This window comes from Anguilla rostrata, chromosome 16, assembly GCF_018555375.3.
Source record: "Anguilla rostrata isolate EN2019 chromosome 16, ASM1855537v3, whole genome shotgun sequence".
Taxonomy (NCBI): domain Eukaryota; kingdom Metazoa; phylum Chordata; class Actinopteri; order Anguilliformes; family Anguillidae; genus Anguilla; species Anguilla rostrata.
Window position 1 is genome coordinate 26,119,313 of NC_057948.1, and position 13,325 is coordinate 26,132,637.

The 13,325-nt window shown below is 42.6% G+C and overlaps 1 protein-coding gene across 1 annotated transcript in view; it reads left to right on the top strand.

Moving 5' to 3' along the window:
* Nucleotides 1-12,468, top strand: part of LOC135242187 (potassium/sodium hyperpolarization-activated cyclic nucleotide-gated channel 3-like) — a 56,547-nt gene extending 44,079 nt beyond the window's left edge. Inside the window, exons 7-8 of the mRNA XM_064313153.1 lie at nucleotides 1,666-1,830; nucleotides 4,041-12,468. Coding sequence (XP_064169223.1) covers nucleotides 1,666-1,830; nucleotides 4,041-5,515 — 1,640 coding nt within the window. The 3' untranslated portion in view covers nucleotides 5,516-12,468. The remainder of the gene's footprint in view (nucleotides 1-1,665; nucleotides 1,831-4,040) is intronic.
* Nucleotides 12,469-13,325: the final 857 nt, after the last annotated feature.

Genomic DNA, 13,325 nt, shown 5'->3' on the forward strand with positions numbered 1-13,325 from the left:
TGTCAGCGCGCGGTGTTGGCGGTTTCTGCCTGTGCTGCGGCTCCCTTTCAGGCTGCCTCGCGGTGGCTCCCGGTGCCTGTGTCCTCTCCGCAGTGTTCACTCCAAACTCAGAGTGACACAGCACAGGGATTTATGGCCTCCTCTGTGGCCTTCCTCCCTGGGGATTACTGATAGCCAGGCTGCACAGCTACAGCCGTACTTCTGATGTGGTAAAAGGCAGAGGTCACCCCAAACATGCACACACACACACACACACACACACGCACACACACACATACACACAGACATACGCACACACACATACACACACACACACACATGCACACAGACACATGCACGCACACACACATACACACTCACACACATGCACACAGACACAGGCACAGACACACACAGACTTACAATATTGTACCTTTTCCCTGTCATTTTCCCTTCATAATATCATCACTCTGTTTTGCTTTCTGAACCATAATAAAGGTAGTAGAAGTAGAAATAGGATGCCTCATCCTCCATGTGATTCCTGGTAATGGTTGGAACAGAGCAGAGCGCAGCTGCGCTACACGCTGAGTGGTCGTGCCCTCTGCAGACCCGCAGATCAAGCAGCTGTCGCAGCCAGGCTAGTGATCTGCTGGGGAGCAGGGGAAGGTCCCACTTTAGCCAGTGATATACTGGGAAGCAGGGGAATGTCCTCTGTAGCCAGTGATTTGTGTTTGGAGCAGGGGAAGGTCCCTCTGTAGCCAGTGATATTCTGGGGAGCGGGGGAAGGTCCCTCTGTAGCCAGTGATATTCTGGGGAGCAGGGGAAGGTCCCTCTGTAGCCAGTGATCTGCTGGGGAGCAGGAAAAGGTCCCTCTGTAGCCAGTGATTTGCTGGGGAGCAGGGGAAGTTCCCCCTGTGGTCAGTGCTATGCTGGGGAGGAGGGGAAGGTCCCTCTGTAGCCAGTGATATGCTGGGGAGCAGGGGAAGGTCCCTCTGTAGCCAGTGGTCTGCACAAGGAGCAGGGGAAGGTCCCTGTGTAGCCAGTGATCTGCACGAAGAGCAGGGGAAGGTCCCTCTATAGCCAGTGGTCTGCACGAGGAGCAGGGGAAGGTCCCTCTGTAGCCAGTGATCTGCATGAGGAGCAGGGGAAGGTCCCTCTGTAGCCAGTGATCTGCATAAGGAGCAGGGGAAGGTCCCTCTGTAGCCAGAGCTCTGTAGCTCTGCAGCACTGCAGCTTGTTAAGTGTGGCATTATTCCTGTGATCTGGCTGGACAGATGAGATCTGGCAAACCTCTAAGCTCTGAAAATTGCATTAAATCCTTCAGCCTTGGATTATCGAAAATTAGAACATTTTTAATGCTCCAAAGCCAAAAAGCAGTTTACACATACCTGATTGTATTTTGGGCATTTAGTAATGCCATATGGTTTTTGTTCGAGACTAGAGTAATACTGTTAATTACTCAAGTGCAAACAATGGCTTTTAGTTATGGCAGGTATATATCTTTTTTGAAAAATAAAAAAAATTGGCCAACATAAAAATGTAAACCACTGATTTAATTTAAAATATAAAAGAAGTGCCACATTACTGAACTTGTGTATGAAAATGGTCTTTTTTTCCATCATTAGGCTGTTTCACAGGGTGTGGTTTAGTCCTTGCTCACTCAGATTTGTGTGGCTTCTTCTGCAGAGATCTGCTTGCTGACACGGGGAAGGCGGACGGCCAGTGTTCGAGCAGACACGTACTGCCGCCTCTACTCGCTGTCCGTGGACAACTTCAACGAGGTGCTGGAGGAGTACCCCATGATGAGGAGAGCGTTCGAGACGGTAGCCCTGGACCGCCTCGATCGAATAGGTGAGGGGCCACACAGAGGGATCAGGGGGCAGAACTTCACACAGCTCACACTTCACACAGAGTAGAGCAAGAGTTTTCACTGAAACCATACGTTCCATGGGCACATACACAGGTACACTGACCACAGCCGGTATTCTGCAACAACGTTGTGCAGTTTCTCCAAAAAGATTTCTGAAGAACAGCAAAAAAGTTAATGGTTTAGTTACATAGCAGCTGTTGCTGTTCATTTATGAAATGTGTATAGTACATACATAATTTCTGTAAAAAAAAAACACACAAAATGGGCATACACTGTTTTTAAAAGACGGCAATAAAACACAAAAGGATATTTGAATCAATCACTTTAAATGAACAGCTCTGCAAATGTACTGATAGAAATGGACTCCTGGTGCAGGGCTGGCTTCTGTGTCGAACACAGCCGTGAGACCTGCAGACAGAGTGGCGCATTATTAGCTCAATCTCCACGCCCGGCCCAAGGCAGCTACTGCACATCTGCCTCATGGGGGCTGTCAGGGAAAGACCTGGGACCGCTGTGAAAGCCATTTCATCCGTAATCACCTGCTGTCACTCCCAACCGCGGATTTTGCACAGCTGTAATGAATTTCAGTTGTAGACAAAAAAAGTACAAATTGCATGAGAAAATAAACCCGCGAATGGAAACCCGCTATTTTATATAACGTGTTTCCAAAGGTCATGCAGCTGAAAGATCAGTAGGTCAGCGGCAGCAGTCGTAGCGCAGTTCTACATTTGTCAGGATGATTACAATGCAGCCTTAGCCACAGTTGCCTTTGTAGCCGACTGAGACTGTACTCCCACAAATGAGCATGTTTAAATATGCCCACACACACCTGCGCATGCACGCAGAAAGGTGATTATTAAGAGAAGATACCCCAGGACTACAGAAGTACAGACTGGCAAATCATGCAGTATGTGCAAACTTAGCTTTTCTTCTTTGTGAGTGATTTCAACGTGGTGTGTGTTTTTTTTTTTTTTTTTTTTTTAAGCTATAGGTAATACTGCTGCTCAGAAGTTTACAGTGAAAAAAATACGTACAAAAATACAATAAGGGGTTTTCAGCAAATTTCAGCAATCCTATTTCTGGTTGGTTCTTAGGGGAACCCACTTAATCCCAAGGGCTGTGTTGTGTCTGTAAATAAATTCAGTGTATTTTTTTTCATCCCACATTATGAAATCATTCACATAGTACTACTCCACTGATTCATCACAGCCTTAATGGATCCCATACAATCTGATCAGTACTCACTGGATTTACCAGGGTCAGCAGAGGTTGCCTACAATGGTGTTGAACTTGATGAACTTTCTCCCACTTCCACCATTTGCTGTGAATTAAAATCATATAATAACTGACACCATAATTTAACCTAAGTGATCTAGCCTGTAAGCCTACGCATAAATTAGAACAAGGCAAAGGTGAATCCATTTTTGTAGAGGGATTTATTATAATGTTTTGCCTGGCATTAAGCTTTCCCGATACTGATACTGTACTTCTGCATATCTACACACCCCTACAACCTCAGTAGTTTGGATGAGCCCTCACCCCTTCTCATTTGGTTTGGCCCTCTGGTAATGGTCTAGCCCCTCCTCCACCTGAGAACTGGGTCTGTACTGTGTGTTCTGTACATAACAAGAAAGCAGATTTTTTTGTGACACTTTTTCAAAGATCATTTGCGCTCTTATATCTGGTTTGATATTAAACGCTCCTCAAACACAGTTACGCATTTGAAGACGTTGTGCTACTTTCTGCCCACAGTGTTATTCTATTTTCACAGTGGCTAGTTTTTTTTAAAATTACCTCTAGTCAATTGTATCCTCAGATTTTTATATGCCCTTGTGTGCTTCTTGCTTATGAAGTTCAGGCTCAGATTACACAGTGATATGCAGGGACTGAACAAGTGGTTGGACATAGGTGGCCAGTTCAGCCAGCAAGGCAGACTGGTCTGTGTTTTCACTTTAAATTCAGTTGCCAGTTTGAACCCAGGAAACCAGATGCGATTAATTTACTGGATAATTGGCTGCTTTAATTGATCAATTAAGTGCTGAGTAACAACTAAACCCAGCAGATTTGAAGTGGACACCCCGGCGCTTGTCGGTACCTGTAATGTGATTATAATGCAGTTCCAATCACTCACTGTGCTCAGAGGGTGTGTGTGGCTTATCTGGGACTGATCCTCTCTGTGTGGCTTTTTCAGGAAAAAAGAACTCTATCCTGCAACACAAAGTCCAGCATGACCTCAACTCTGGCGTGTTGAACTACCAGGAGAATGAGATCATCCAGCAGATTGTTCAGCATGACAGGGACATGGCGCACTGCGCTCATCTCCTCCAGACGGAGCTGCCGCCCGCGCCCCCCTCCCCCACCTCCGTAATATGGGCGCCTCTCATACAGGCGCCCCTCCAAGCCGCTGCTGCCACCACCTCGGTGGCCATTGCCCTGACGCACCACCCCCACCTTCCCCCCACCATCTTCCGCCCCCCGGTGTCCTTGCTGGGCTCCGTCAAGGATGCGCCCGGCCGTCTGAAGCGGTTCCCCCCTGTGCGTACCTCCAGTAGCACTGGCTCAGGAGGGGACTCTCCCTCCAGCACCCCCTCTAAGCAGCACCCGGTGGTGGACACACAGGCATCCCACGCCACATCTGCCTCCGCCTTTGCCTCCGCCTCCGTGCTTTGCGGCTCCTCCTCCCAGCCCTCCGCCATTAGCACCCAGCCGGGACCCAGCGGGGCGTCTGCCTTTTCGGGATCTCCACCCTCCAGCACTGCCCAGCTCCACAAGCAGCCCCTCCAGCATCAGCAGTCATTCTCCTGCAGCACACCTCCACTTACAGGCTTCTTCCAGCAGGGGGCGACAGGAGGGGCCACCGCTGGTACTACAGCGAGCCCCATGCTCGGGGAGAGGCAGCCGCCACCCCCCAAGCCTCCGCAGACGGGTCCCCTGCAGCAGTTCGCAGGAGGGGGGAGGACTTCAAGTGGCCTAAACCTCTTCCACACACCCTCCTCTGGCTCCCCATGCTCCAACAAGAGCCAGCTGGCCCAGCCCACGCTGGGCTCGCCCTCCTACCTGGTGCAGCAAAGCCTGGCAGGCCTGCAGGCCGGCCTCCTCCCTCAGCTGCAGCAGGAGCGGTCGGCCCTGGCCTCTCTGTCTCAGTACGGGTCTGGGAGCGTGTCCCCCTGTTACACTCCCCTGGCGCCCAGCCCCACCCTCCATAGCCCTGCCGCAGGTAGAACTTTCCACCACAGCGACCCCTCGAGTGCCGTCGGGTCGCACACCTCGCTGCTAATGCCCCAGCTGTCGTGCCCCGCCCAAGTCCCCAGCCGGCCCCGAGCTGGGGCGGAGTCCCCGCTAGGCCTTTTCTCCCAGGATCTGAAACTCATCTCCACCTCTCACCCCTCCCTGTCCCAGGAGGTGGCCCAGGCAATGGCCCAGTCGCCCCCGCACTCTTTCAGAGATCCCGGCTCACACTTTTCGCCCTTCCCCTCCCCGACGCTCTCGGCCAAGCCGCATAGCTCCGTCCCCGCTCACGTGACTCTCTCCCGACAAACCTCCTCTTGCTCTATGCCTCAGACTCGCTCCCCAGGGATGTCCCCCTCCCTCCCCCCACGGAAAGGCTCCTTAGCCTACACATCTGAACTAGACCCCATTCGCTCTAAACTGCACTCCAATTTGTGAGGTTCAATCACACCCTCCTGTGTACCTTGGACTAAAAAGTAAATAAATAAATATTCCTTGGCGGTGTTCTTTTCCACCCTAGAAATCATCGTGTTTCAAACGTAATTACTTTAAGTACCGTAGTATAACTGTGATTTAAAAGAAAATGCCTACTAGCTTTGAACTCATATAGTAGCTTATATGGTTTTGTTTTGTTTTGTTTTGTTATTTTCTCTTTTTTAATCCATAGATATATACTGTATGTATATTGATATTTAGAATATTTTTATACCCAAAAATAGGAGGGTGTGAGATGATGTCCATTTATCTGAGGGTTATGACCTTATTAATTTTATCTATGCCAAATCAACCAAGTGAAAATGGGGTTTGCGAGATCAAGACTGACTTTAGTGCTTCTAGCAGGGACCTATGCACTGAAACCTGCATATAAAACACCTTTCTGTTTGTTTTAAATCAAATATTGTCCTTCCTTTTTAAGGGTATAGAACACATAATTTAATATGAGTATACCTGTTTCATCATCTTAGGTAAAACCGGGTGTCATTGAACCTTACATTTAAAAAAAATGTATGAACCTTAATGACTTTTTTTCTCCTTTTGATTTTCAAAACCTTTTCTCATGGAGGAGCAACCTAAGGATTAAAAGGAAACCAAAAGGAGGTTATCTTGAAGAAGCTAGTCCAGCTCCTCCTTCCTGTATGTTTTTTCATTGTTTTTTCTAACAGTATTGGAGTAATACCGGAGGTCACCACAGGAGGCCGCTGTTATTTTGTGACAGATTGAAAGAAGAAGGGAAAAAGACATTTCAGTAAAAGGCTGAGTGTAGTGTCCTTAGTGGTGTCCTAACAACACTTTGTCTTCCGAGATCATGTAGCAGCTGTTTTGGAGTTGAAGGAAGCTTCTGCTATCAGTGTGTACTGTATGTGCTTCGACATGGGTGCGTGTGTGCGTGAGTGTGTGTGTGTGTGTGCGCACGTATGTGCATGTGTGTCATTGCCGATTCTAGTGAGAAGGTGATGCAAGCTGAAGATACAACTGACAGACAGAGGAATGTTCTACCATAAAAAATAGTATTTAATTTTCAGTCAAATTTTGAGCGTATGCTTATGAGCAATGATAATCTTGCTCCCTCCCAAATCCTCTGAAGGGAAATAAAAGATTGACATATAGTGTTAACTTTCAGAAAGCGGGGGTCCAGTTTGGTTCTGAATAGCTGTATGCCAAAGCTGATTTGTTCATTAATTTTTTTCAGTTCACTTCCTTCTTCAAGTATTTCTCCTCTGTCATATGATACGTCTCTGTGAATGAATGTGTGTAAACATACATAAAGGAGGTGGTGTTAACTACTAACAAGATCATTTAGTCCTCTTGATGAAACAGAAAACTTTATGTCCGTGGGGTCATTTCAAGGTGAATAATTTTCTCTTACAAACCTAATAGATGTCAAATAATGTGACAGCTAACATAAAACAACACGTTTAGCAATTCATTGACAGAGGCAAAGGAATATATTCCCACACAAAATATTTACAAGGCAAGAAAAAGAGAGGACACAATTTATTTACTTGTTTAGAATGACATGCCTGTGTCATCAGAATGTTACTTTAATCACAATCCGCATCATGCATGTACTATGGTTAAACATGTACATAAACAACATTCACAAGCATTGATAATCTGTAAGCATTAGCATTGCACTTTAGAAATGGGTCTTCTTAGCACCTTTATAAACTCTTTATAATTAATATAATCCTTGTAATTGGCATACATAATTCAAGTCAGCTGTTATCAAAATGAGAATAGAGCTGATATGAGCTGTAATGGAGAATTTGATATCTGCAATAAATTATTGATCATGATAAATTTCATTATCTAGTCTTAAGAATGGTAATGAATGTCATTTTGTCAACTTATGCAGCTTTATATTGGTCGATTAGTGCAGGCATAAAGATACATATCTCCATCTTTCATCCCACCAATTACTTTGTCTTTTCTAGACTTAGAGGGTTTTGGGCACACTGCTAGCTACTGTGGAATTCAGTTTCTGCTTGCCGAGATGTGCTTGCATACTCATGCAAATTCTTTGCTGAGCTACAGTGGTGGTTTGGGGAATAGGCAAAGTTTCAAGAGAAACTATACTGCTGGCTCACTAACTACTTCTGACAGGTACACGCTGTCAGTTTTGTCTAACAGTTACCAGCTGTGCTGCTTTCTCATCCATACACTTGTGGGTTGGTGCTTATTACTTTGTGGTTCTAGTGTTTGTGAATGACATTAAGCATCTTTTTAATTTCACTACTTGATACTAGTGGCTGTTCATTAACTATATCTAAGCAATAGTTTCTGATACTACATCACCAGCCTTCTCGGTACTTTTTTCAGTACATGAGACGTCATATTAAACATATTATTGATCTAGCTGAGAAAACATTGGCATCTATTGTTTAAAAGCAAAGTAGTACATACAGTGAGGACAAAGGCATATTTTTCATTGATTTGGCTCTGTACTCCACACTTTTAGATACATGTGGTTAAAGTGCACATTTTCTGCTTTTATTTAATGGCATTTTTACACATTATGGTTTCACCATGTAGAAATTACAGTATGATAGTTCCCTCATTGCAGGGCATCAGTGCATTTTCAGGGGGCAGGTATGGATCTGTCAGTGACTACTGTTAGAGTAAATGACTACTGAAGAATAAATTCTGTACTGTACTGAAGCCTGTTCTCTATTCAAGTTCAGCAAAATTCTTTCAAATACATTTTATTCACCATAGAGTGAGAGTTTTCCTCACTCGCCGGGCTCTTTGTGATTTCTGAGCTAACCAGGACTCTCTTTCTTCTTAATAATGTTCCAAACTGTTGGTTTCAGTTAGCATAAGCTTTGGCCTAAGTTTCTGACTGTTTTTTTCTTTTCTTTTTTTTTCTTATTTCTCAGCCTCATAATGGTTTCCTTGACTTCCATTGGCACAACTCTGGTCCTCATGTTGACAAATGCCAATAAAGGCAGACTCCAAAGGCAATCAAAAGGCTACAATCAAAACTAGATACTGAAAGCTTATGACTTATGATTGCACTAAGGAAACAGTTGAATACACCTGACTAATCAGAAACACCTGTAAAGCCATTTGACACCCTGAAATAGGGGAATTATTTATAAACAGTGCTGTCTAAAATTGTGAAGTATATTACCAAAGCAATAAAATATATGTCTTTGTCCCTTACATTTTAAAATTGTCGGTGAAATAACAAAATAATACAGTTTACCTGATTAATGTAAGCTACCTACTAAAGATGAAGATTTCAGTGTAGAAATATATCAAGACACTGCTTAACCAATTAAAGACCATCACAATATCTTTCATTGCACAAGTCCTTTATTTACTTATCGTCTATTGTAGCTCATTTCCAAATGCTTGGTAAAATAACTTAATTAATAAAAACCAGTTGTACTGATAGTACTAATATACTGCAGTTTTGCACTTCCACAACTAGCTGAATATCCAGTACCATAGATTGTAATATAGGGAAGCAGTTTAAAAAGCAGTTTCTCTCCTACAAATATTCTAAATATATAAAAAAATGCTTAGAAAATAAGAAAGGTTTCATTGGGCAAATTTTGATTTATAGATTGGGAACATATAGTGAATTAATATTCAAAGAATGATGGTAACAGCAGGAAGGATTGTTAGGCCCTAGCACATGTTGCTTGAAAGCTCATTTACTTTATGCATATTTAGCTGAAGCAGGAAGTGGAAATTTCAGAGGTATTGCCCTCAGTGAGAATGCTTCATTATTCTGTGGGCATAACTGCAACCAAAATGCCCTTTATCAGGCCAACAGTTTGATTTTGACAACTGAAACTTGTCAAACAGAGAGACTTTTATTTTTGCTATGTTGTTGGCAGACCCTGGTGTTTCAAAGTATCTTCAAAGATAGATGCATGGGAAAAAAAAATATATATATATACATTTTTCAGTGGAGGGCTCTCTGTTGTGAACAGTGTCTGAGTGATCAGCACATCCGTTCAAGCATTGTGTATGTAAATCTCTAAAACATTTCTTGCACTGAGAATAAATCGGGGGGCCGTTCTCTATTTTTGTGTATTTGAAAAGCCACATAAAATAAAACATTGGAAGACGGATGAATGTAGAAGGATGATTTTCACTGAGGAGAAGTTTGAGAACAAGAAATAAATGGAGTAAGACACCATTGGAGAAAAAAACAGTGTGGTTTGACAGGCAGCCATGGGGTAAAGGAAAACAGGTAACCTGTGGAGTGCTGGGCTACTCGTGGCGTTTTTGCTAGGACCATACGGATGTGCCAAATGATTTTTTCAGTTCTCACAGCAATGGCTCAGAAGGGCAGATATTGATCACCGGATAGGAAGTGATGGGGCTCTGCAACTCTCATTTCATTTTAGGGAGGAAAGCCAAAAGCTTCTGACACCTTAGCAGAACTCAAGCAGACTTTGGTTGTGCAAAGGCACTGAATAGAGGCTGATGTCGTGAGACAGAGTAGACCCTGGGCATTATCTGTGGGGAGGGTTTGCATAATGTATCAATCCATTTACCATTAGCCGCCATTCAGAGAGCTAACAGGCTTAAATACATTATGCGTTTATCTATTTACCTTTATGTGTCAGATCCAGTGAGCAGAAAGATGCCTTGCTCTGCATGCTCTTTAATAGTGTCAGTTCTTTCATGTCTTACCACAGTACTATTTGTTTGAAGACCCACTGAACATGTTTGTGGTGAGAAATCGGTCAGCGAAACACTGTCCAGTGATAACCTAGCTAAATTTGGTTGAAAAGTGAAAGTTTTTTAGCCGACTAGGACATGTAGGCAGGCTACATCTGCATAAACCCTGTATTGTGGTTAACATAGTCCGTTTATGTCAAAAGTCTCTCAACATAGATTTCCTCCCCTCTAGACAACTAGATTCTGGTTTTTGGTCAATGGGGAAGTGTATACTTTTGCCAACAGGCATATAAAACTGTATACTGTGGGATATTATTCAGAATATGATTTTTTTAAAAGACAGGTGGAAGTATTTTTTTCTGTAGTTGTTATGGCTTCAACTGGTAAATAATTATGAATTTTATTGAACTGTTGTTATTGCTGTTAATTTTCTTATATTTATATCTTCAGAAAATTAATTTTAGCCATTTTTGGTCATTTTTGTGATATGTACTGTAGCATTTGGTTTTTAGGAAGACACAAAAAGGTATTTTCAAGGCCAGGCCCATGATGAAACATACGGTTCTCTAACTGAAAAAAGTACAGCCAGGGACTACTGCAAGCTGTTGTTTTCTTTGTTTACTGGCTAGTGTTTTAACGTGGCAAGCCAAAAGACAGGTTTTCACTATTTAAATTTAATTGCATTCAATGGAGCTACTACATGTGATCTTAATATCTTGACAGACAAGTCTTTATAAAATCACTCTGGCTATTCCCAAAAAAACTTGGATAGCCTGCCACACACTACCTCAAGTTGGCATTGTCCTTATGTGCTGGCAGATGTCATAAATCACCCATCCCTCAGCTATGGTAGCCTACTTGATAATAGGATTCACTGGTGATGCAGAGCATCATAGAATATTCAGGAGGGCGATCATAGAAAAGCTAGACCTGGCAGGTCTAATCCATTTTCTATTCACAACAGTTTCATAGCACAACACATTTGATTCTGTTTAAGATGTCCTCATTTTCAAATCTCTAAAAATATATTGATATTTTATTTCTTCTCATCACTTGAGAAACAGCTTTTGCATCTCTATTCATTTATACCCTCACACTCTGAAACAGCCAGGAAACAACTTATTATCCCAACTTCGGGGTGTGAACTTACCACATGTACAAGCATGTGCATTTGTTATTCTTATGATCAATATTGATAACATTCTATTTAAAAAACGGAATTTCAGTGGTCACAACCCATAAAAATATGGATGAAATAGCTTGGCTTAAAGTTTGAAATTTGCCGAAATTTGGACTTACTGCTATTAGCGCCACCTGCATTGTAAAGCTTACTTAGGGTACTTAGAGACATAAAGGTGCATGACCCCCTCAGTGAATGTGCACTACATGCTGTCTTTGTACCTGAGAACATGATGGATGAGCAGACAGTATGGAACGCCTCAAATACCGCATCAGAATAAATGCACTTCAGGCTGCCTGTGCTTAATTTGGATCTGTGAGCAAGAGTCTCAACTGGCATGTGCTGTGTAAGCTTTGCTCTTTACCATACTGTGGTGACACTGAGCAGTGAGCCTCCAAAACTAGTAAGTTACTTTCTGTTTCAGACACCCACATGTGTACAGTTCACTGCATACTCTGATGTTATGTGCATATGTCCGTTATTAATGTGTATTTGTTTATGAAGAGTTAATACTTTCTCAGCATTTATTTTAGAAACTGAACTACATTGCTGCTACAAAAAAAGGATAAGCAATGTTCACCAGACTTTGTACTTCCAGTTGTCCTGTTGTTATTATGAGTATTATCACTGTTTTCTATTATCACCACTGTATAATCTCATGACATTTAACATATTCTGGACTTGGACTATAGCATATCTTTTACCAGAAGGCTCCTATTTCTGTTTTTCTACTTGGAGTGATAACCTTACTGCTGCTGAACTGATTTGTTTCTGAGGGAGAACAGTATTTTTGGCTGCTTTGCTATTGAATAATGGATATCTATATATTTATTTTCTTTGTCAACACTGGAACTCTGGGAAATAGCAATAAGAGAGCTGTACAGGTAAGTTGTGACTGGCTGTGTGCACTGGACCCTTTGCCAGCTGACTGCAAGCTCATCAGTGTTGCTTCAGTTGCATACATGGCAAACATTGCGAGGTGAGGAGGACGGGTAGCAAAAATTGAACTGTTGATAAGCACACGCACTGGATAATATCAAAATGTATGAAATAAAAGTAAATGATGAATATGCTTTGTGGTATTTGCATAAAGTGAGTTTGTTGAAATAATCCCATTGACTGTCAAAGAGCCTGTTGTTTCACTCCTGTGGTAGTGGAAAGCTGTGTAAAACTGATGTATTTGGTGATTTTTTCATGGATATTTTTTGTATGGAGGTTTTTTTCCCTGTGTTCAGGAATATTGATTGACACCCTTTCATTTGCAAATCAATCCGTAAGTATTTGGACAATGACACAATTTTTGTGGTTTTGTCTGTCTAAGCACATGGATTTGAAATGTTCTGGAGTACAAATCCAAAACAACAATACATTGTGTCACTTTCCAAATACTTATGGACTGGGACAAAAACATATTGTTTCTTGATTTGGCTCTGTACTCCACAATTATAGATTTGAGTATATTATATATTTTCATATATTTTATTATTTAATATTTAATATTTTGTTTTATGTTTAGTTCTTCACATTACATTTGGAGCTCTGTTCCTTGAGTTGAAATGTCCACATACATTAAACACACACACACATACATGCACACACCCACTCATGTACACACACACACACACATTCACGCATACACACACACTCACGCGCACACACACACACATACACACAAACACACACACACCCACACATGCATACACACACACACACACGCACACACACATGCAGATTCTGGAGAGATGTATTGAAGAGACAGTTGAGATGCCTGTGAATACTGCATGGCACATCTTTAAGGATGAACTGTCTGATGCTGCCCCTGCAAGTATTCAGCCATCTGCTTAATTAGAATTCCCCCTTGAGGTAACCTTCCCTTCTCTGTTAGGTACGCATTGAAACTGAAGGTCTTTGTTTGAGATTGTCTTTTTT